Raw genomic sequence first — 8,152 nt, 5'->3', positions numbered from 1 at the left:
ATGTTTTTTTTTCGTTGTTGTTTTTAAATTATATTTTAGAAAGAGGTGGGAAATACATTAAAACGCAAATTTTTAAAGTATTATCTATGTCGATGTTTTATTTATTTTTTATTTCAGTGGTATTTGACTGGTTACCTGCGTCATTACATAGGCCTACACACGGCGAAGCTACAACGCACAACGTAGAAGCTTACCCCTTTGCCTCGCTATGCTAGTCACTGACAGTCCAGCGAAATTAAAAGAAAAAAGCCCGGTAAAACGGACATTAGAAGGCTTTTGAATATCAAAATTAAGCCGACCACGATGCTTCCACGACCGGCTGCCGCCTTCTCTCCTGCCACTGGCCTCCATCATGACACCGGCTGCCTCCCCCCCGGATACCGGCCACTGCCCGCGAGTCACCGGTCTACCTCCGGACAGCCGCGCCCCCCCGAACACCTGCGCACACCCTCCTCCAGTCACTGGCCTAAGTTACGTCCAGACAGCAGCCCCGACCGCCCGGACACCTGCTGCCTCCCTCCTCCAGTCACCAGCCTACCTACGGACACCTGTGTGAGCGCACATTCTCAGCGATACAGCAGTTGCGCAACTGGATGAGGACAATGGCACAGCAGATGTCAACTCTGTTGCTTCTGTACATCGAGAGCGACAACTAAGAAACTTCTTTAAACCTGAAGAAATGGTTGAGAAATATGACACAAACGCCCCGTATGCTGCTTAGGGTAAGAAGGTTAATTATGGGCTACTACAAAACAGCAAAAAAAAAAAAAAAAAACAAGTAGAGAATGAAAGGAATCATTCTGCTGCATCTCAGTTTGATGAACATCAAAACTATATACAGTATATCTGCCTGGGTAAAGACTTTCTTTTTTCTTTCTTTTTTTTTTTGTCCCGTAGCTTCCCCATTCCTTCTGCCCTAGCGCCGCCTATGATCGTGGTCATCTACACTAGTTGATGCATCATATTAAAAATATCCCAGGCCCGGGTTCAGGCCTTCTTGCTGTGAGGCGACAGTGCTAATCACTGCACTGCTGTGCCATTTTGTCACATTTCCTGTTTTGATCAAACCACCTCTGATAAGCCTCCTGTATGATCACCTCCACTGTGTAGAAAGAGACACCACCTGGTCAGCAGCACCACAGCTGGATGCTGATGCTGCTGGCAGTGATACAGGCCAATAAGAAAAGACCAATGGTGCTGCAGCAGCTCTGTGTTGAACAAACAGACTGATAGAAGTCAAGGGAACCACCTCGGCAGGAAGAAACACGCCTAATCTACATACATCAGTGTGACTATAATGTTTTTCTATGAGGGGCCGTCAGGGACGTAATTCGGAATTGCCACTCACACACATGTAAAACAAAACACATTCACACACAATAGTAAAAACTTCACACACTTACAAGTGAAATGCTTTCATAAACACAACTGAGACACTTTCACACACACAACTGAAATGTTGTGCTCTCATACACACAACTGAAATGCTTCCACACACACAACTGAAACGCTTTCACACACACAACTGAAATGTTGTGCTCTCATACACACAACTGAAATGCTTCCACACACACAACTGAAACGCTTTCACACACACAACTGAAATGTTGTATTCTCACACACACAACTGAAACGCTTTCACACACACAACTGAAATGTTGTGCTCTCATACACACAACTGAAACGCTTTCACACACACAACTGAAATGCTTTTATACACACAACTGAAACGCTTTCACACACAACTGAAATGCTTTCACACACGCACAACTGAAACGCTTTCACACACACAACTGAAATGTTGTGTTCTCACACACACAACTGAAACGCTTTCACACACACAACTGAAATGCTTTCATACACACAACTGAAACGCTTTCACACACACAACTGAAATGTTGTGTTCTCACACACACAACTGAAATGCTTTCACACACACTATTCTCTCAAGATTTCAGTGTAACAGGAAGGCGTTTCACTGTAACAGGAAGGCAGCTAAAAAGAGGAAGTGTGGGCTATTTTTCTTCTGAGCATTCTGAGGAGGCACATGCGGCCTACATGTACCACGTTTACATGATGTTTTTTAATTCGGAATTGATTATTCTGAATTAAATAGTTCGGAATTAAAATATTCTCCTTCGAGTTTACATGGAAATAATAATTCCGAATTGGGGTTTACATGGAAAACACATTAAATCGCCTTTATTTAATTCTGCTTAACGTCTGGGGGTCGGGAAGCGTTCTGATTGGACAGAGAGTACACGTGTTTACGTCTACCGGAAGAAAACAAACTCCATTCTCAGTGTGTGAAGTGAACAGAGCTGCAGCCGCGAGCCGCTCCGCTGCTCCTAAACTTAACAACAACTTAGAAGCAGAAAGTTTCTCCTCTTAACTGCCAGGATGGCCTTCCCTGGGTGTGTGAGCCTGGCCACCGCCGCCACTGCTCCGGCAGGGAAGGCAAAGCTCACTGATCGCCTTCCCCGCCTGGCCGCCCCCAGCGGCAGCGGCGGCCGGGGCTCACACACCCTCACTGCCAGGATCGCCTTCCCCGGGTGTGTGAGCCCGGCCGCCGCCGCTGCTCCGGTGGGGATCCTGGCAGTGAGCTTCGCCTTCCACTGCCCCCGGTGCCTTCCACTGCCCCCGGTGCTTGGCCGCCGCCACTAGAGCAGCAGTGGCGGCGGCCAAGCACCGGGGTCTGTGAAGCGGGTTCATGAAGCCTGGTTGTCCCGACATGACTCACTCACAACACTGCGGCTGTAACGTTGTGTTGTAGCCGAAAAGTAGGCTACAACACACACAACATAAAGTTACAATATGTATGGAGCCTCTGCAGGTTCTCTGATGGCTGCTACGCTCACCATTTCGCAGTGTTGTGAGTGAGTCATGTTGGGACCAGAGCGATTGCCATACCTGCAAACTAGTCACCTTTCGGCTATAATCGCCGTTTTTCTGGTCAACTGGGTCGTTTACGTGAATCGTGCAGAACCGGGGAGTTTTTCAAAGGGGGGGGGGGGGGTGATAGAGTCTTGATAAACATATCGGACAGCTTTTATTTTGAAACGACACGCGGGAAGTTATCTGATGTATCGGTGGAACGCAGAAAACTATGATGACAGGCGCCTTGGATAAGCGTGTGTGTGTGCATCGGGGCCATTCAGCTGTAGCGTCTTTTGCTCACATACTTTCAATGTAGGCGCAAGTTATGCACGCGGCGCGCCGCACATTCGCCGTGCTTGTTTTTTCATGCACGTTCGCGGCACACAGCTCCATACCTGCTTCTACCGCTGGTGTTCTGTCAGACCGGTTCTGCTCCGTTTGAAAGGCGAAGGAAGAACGTATGTGGAAAGACATGATACACACTCATTTTATGTGCTGTGATTTTCAACCCCCAGGCTACATACAATGCTGTGAAAAAGTATTTTCCCCTTCCTGATTTCTTACTCAAACTTGTTATTAGTCATCAAACAACTTTTAATAGCCTAGACCAAGATGACCGAAGTACGGTAAATATAAAATGCACTTTTTAAATTATGATTTCATTTATTAAGGGGAAAAAAGCTATGCAAACCTACCTGATCCTATGTGAAAAAGTAATTGCCCCCTCTTGTTAAATCATGAACTAACTTTGATAAACCTTTTTATTTTTTTTGGAAAGCTGGTTCAATTTCACTCTTCACATCCAGGCTCCAGTGATCCATGGTGAGAGCCTTTATCCACTAATGGAGAAAGCTTGGAACAGTGGTGAAAACCTTCCCAAGATGGCTGCTCCATCAAAATATTATACAAATAAATAAAAACATTGTGTGACAAATCTGCAAAAAAGTAAGAAATCAGGAAGGGGGCAAATACTTTTTCACAGCACTGTATTTAATGGAGGGGGGACAATACCTGATATTCTCAGCTGTAAACAGTAGGCTAAATATAATCATAGAAAGCTGAAAGCCACAGGTCATGTGGTCATCCAAACTGATGCATAATTTTTAGTCAAATAATGTGAACATTTTCTGCAGCTGACCCCACCTGATTGAGGTGTACTTATTCTCTCAAAGCTGTCTTTTTAATGAAAGATTTGCTCTCTGTTTAACTGGGAACGCTCCAAAAAGCATAACTTGCATATTAAAATCACAAAAATTTTCTCCCGGGGGGGGGGGGGGGGGGGGGGGGTGTTGGTTTGGTTTTTCGGACCTTGTCACCTTTTTTACTCTCTGGAGTTTGCAGGTCTGGATTGCTGGTCGGGACAACCAGGCTTCAAGAACCCGCTCCACAGACCCCGGTGCCCGGCCGCCGGAGCAGCGGCGGCGGCCAGGCTCACACACCCGGGGAAGGCGATCCTGGCAGTTAAGATGAGAAACTATCTGCTTCTAGTTGTTGTTAAGTTTAGGAGCAGCGGAATGGCTCGCGGCTGCAGCTCTATTCACTTCACACACTGAGAATGGAGTTTGTTTTCTTCCGGTAGACGTAAATACGTGTACTCTCTGTCCAATCAGAACGCTTCCCGACCCCCAGACGTTAAGCAGAATTAAATAAAGGCGATTTAATGTTTTTTCCATGTAGCTAAACCCCAATTCGGAATTATTATTTCCATGTAAACTCGAAGGAGAATATTTTGGTAACGCTTTATATTAAGGTCCTTGTAATAAGCATTAGTTAATAGGTAATAAGGCCCTTATAAGTGATTACAAGATACTTATTAGGGCCACGGGCCATCGCACCGGGCACTGGTCCCAACAGCTATGAAATAGCTGCAGGGAAATAGCTGCAGGGACCACTGCGCAAAATTTTGCATTGAAGTCAATGGGACAGGCGGGAAAAAAAGAGCGAAAAAGACCAATCATTGGAGTTTAACAAACGTCTACTGCTCAGGCATACTGTCACCTAGAGACTCCATTTAAACTTTAAACAGTAGACACAAGTCTTGTGTATTGGTGTATTACTCCACGTTTTGATAGGTAATATAGTTTTTGATCAATCCCTGTTCAATGACCATGATACGACAAACTTGTTATCTCTCATATCATGTGCTCAAAATATCAGAGAGATTTACAGAATTTACAGAATAAGCCTCTGAGTGCGGCCACGTCTGTCTCTGCTCCTCATTGACTCCAATACAAATATTTTCTGAGAGAAGCAGAACAGCCCGATGTTTTAAAACTGCCAGCGTCTCCAAAATATTTAGAGAAAGATGATCATGTGTCTGTCTGATCTTCTTCCTGCTTTGCTTGAGTGCAGACACTTCACTCCTTTGCTCTCCGCTTCACTCTCTCTTTCTTTTTTCATTGCAGTCTTTTCCTTCTGAAATTTATTTGTATTTTTTCCTGGATACCTACATATCACTGGGAGCCTAATTTATGATAGTTACTGGAGGCTACGACTGTTTTTTAAACTGTTTTACCCTGAGAGTGTGGCTTATCAGCAGCACAACCCGGCACTGTCGTGACCGGGATTGAGGAGCTCAGCTAACAGAAGCTAATTAGCAGCAAGATGCCTCCTTTTTCCACGGAGGACTACCACAAACTGCTCCAGAAGATAGCAGTACTGGAAACAAAAATGCATCGGCTCGAAGTGAACGTGGAGATAAATGGACAATATGGAAATGATACTACTCTGCCGATATTCCAAAACAGTGAAAGGGAGCAGGCTAACACAAGGCTAACGGGCACAACCAAGGCACGGCCGGAGCCAGGTGTAAATTGGAGTAAATCAAACAGTCCTCCCTGGAACTCTCTTGGTGCTAAGCCAAAGCACCACAAAATACCTCCCTCAAACATGGGAAGACGATTATCAGGCAGAACCCAGCACTAGGGCTGCCACGATTAGTCGACTAGTCACGACTACGTCGACTATTAAAATCGTCGACAACTAATTTAATAGTCGATGCGTCGTTTCTTTTCTTTTTTTTAAACTTTGTTTTTCTCTCAAAACTGCTGGGGCACCTTCCACACACGCACCCACCGCTGCAGCCGCGCACCACACATACACACGTGCACTCACTCACTCAAGGTGAGTTTACAGGTGGTCTCTCTCTTTTCTCTCTCTACCTGTCTTGTCCCTCATCAAGCGGCACCGGTGAAACCCCCCGCCGCCGCCCCCGCCACCGCTCCTCTCCCTCTCTCTCTCTCTCCCTCTCTCTCTCTCTCTCTCTCTCTCTCTGTCGTTGAGAAGCGCTACTAGCAGCGGTACCGCCGCTCCATCGTTTTAGGTCACGGACTGAAAAACAGCCGTTCGTCATTTAAAAATAAAATCGCGGACTTTGAGACTCTGTGTTGGAGAATATTGGAACGTTACCGCGTCTGGTCACAGCGTCCTGGTCACGTAATGAGCGCTCATCTTAATGAGGAAGTCTTCTCTCCCGGCGTAAATCTACGTCAGTATTTTCCGGTAGCTTCTCATCACAGTCTGCACCTTGCAGAGTTTGAGCTGCACCTCAGTTTCACTTGTTTTCATTTGACAGTTTCACACAGAACTTTCTGATGGAGTCTTTCCATGTTTCTCCTTCTGTGACAGTAAAAAGGCACATTTACATTTTTTCAGACAAGACGATTGTCTTATAAACTATTTGATTTTTTTTTTTAACAGAACTCCTATTATTTACAATGAGCACAAGTTATATTTGATTGATAGGCCTACCAAAACTTTATTATTGTGAACAATTCCTTAGTTTCAGGTGTCCACCTCATTTTATTTAAATGTTATGTTTAATGCCAGAGACAAATGAAGGAAAGACAAAAAACCTTTAAGTATTTATTTTGGTGTTGTTTAGGCCAGTGCCTTATCCTTATTTTACTCAGCTGTTTGCACTTTATGCTACAGTTAAAGCTGCATATTTCATTAAATGTTTAATGAACTATCATCTTAATTGTCTTTATTTTTAGTTAGCATATACCTTAAACACTTCAAGCTGAAAGCTAATGATGGTATATAAGGGCAGCTGCATGCTGGTGCGATAATCTGTATGTTTTACATTCAATTTACGTATGATCCGATTAGTCGACTAATCAAAAAAAATAGTCGGTGACTAGTCGACTATCAAAATAATCGTTTGTGGCAGCCCTACCCAGCACTCGGAGATGGATTACGACACCGAGTGGCCTGCACTGCCATCACACTGGACTGTCTCCTCAACCCCAAAACCACGGAGAAAACAACCACAGACCAAGGCTACGAGCAAACTGCCCCAAGACACAGGGATTCTACTTGTGAACAGATTTGCTCCACTTTCACAGGACCCAGACTCCCCAAAAGAAGGCTCATCTCCCAGGACCAGAGAAAGGTATGAGGCTAAATCTGATGCTAAAGGGCTACAGAGAGAGCTAACCACTGGGCCTCAAACTCTGATAGTGGGTGACGGAGCTGTGTATGACATAAAATGCTTTTGCAGCAAGAACAACACCAAGGTACTGTGTTTTCCCAATGACATGGTGTCTGATGTTTCAAAAAAGATCCTGAAGATTGTTGCTGAGCATCCAACATTGAAATCGCTCATCATACACACAGGAGCCCTTGATGTTGTGAAGCAACAATCAGAGCTATTAAAACGAGACTTCATGGAACTGATAAACAAAGTTCAGTGTTTAAATACTGAGGTGTTTTTCAGTGGACCTCTGCCAACAGTTCGGCGAGGAGATGAGAGATTCAGCAGGCTGATGATGCTGAACAGATGGCTTAAAGATACATGTACTGCTCAATCACTGAACTTTATTGACAACTTCAACATCTTTTGGGAACGCAGGCACCTCTTTAAGGCAGATGGATTTAGCCTTAACAAGTCAGGAGTACAGCTGCTAAGTGCCAACATCTTTTACTTTTTGCGTCAGGCAGTCCCTGTCAAGGACAAGAGACAAAACAATCCAAAACAGCAGATAAGACGGCGCTCTGGTGAGGGCGCTGAGATAAGGATTGACAACGGAGGACAGCAGACTCAGAAAGAACCTTGTAACGCCGCATTATGTAATAATGACGCATTATGTAATAATGTAATAAATCTTCACGTCATTATGTAATAACGCCGCATTTTGTAATAATCTGCCGCATTTTGTAATAAAAATCTTGAACGCAATATGTAATAAACTTTGCCGCATTTTGTAATAAGTTGTTACATTTTACATCACTTATTACATATTGCGGGTGTTACACTTTTTTAATGAAAAAAATG

General features: G+C 44.5%; 1 protein-coding gene across 1 annotated transcript; it reads left to right on the top strand.

Moving 5' to 3' along the window:
* Positions 1-7,067: 7,067 nt before the first annotated feature.
* LOC146990117 (uncharacterized) lies at positions 7,068-7,814 on the top strand (the record flags this gene model as incomplete). The annotated part of the gene is made up of 1 exon (XM_085773035.1): positions 7,068-7,814. A coding segment is annotated over exon 1 (747 nt), but the record flags the coding sequence as incomplete, so codon positions are not given.
* Positions 7,815-8,152: the final 338 nt, after the last annotated feature.

The sequence above is a fragment of the Trachurus japonicus genome, chromosome 3 (genome assembly GCF_045865225.1).
Source record: "Trachurus japonicus isolate A0001 chromosome 3, Traja_1.0".
In the NCBI taxonomy this organism is placed as follows: Eukaryota; Metazoa; Chordata; class Actinopteri; order Carangiformes; family Carangidae; genus Trachurus; species Trachurus japonicus.
The sequence above is the reverse complement of the archived record's forward strand: the minus strand, read 5'-3'. Positions and strand labels throughout refer to the sequence as shown.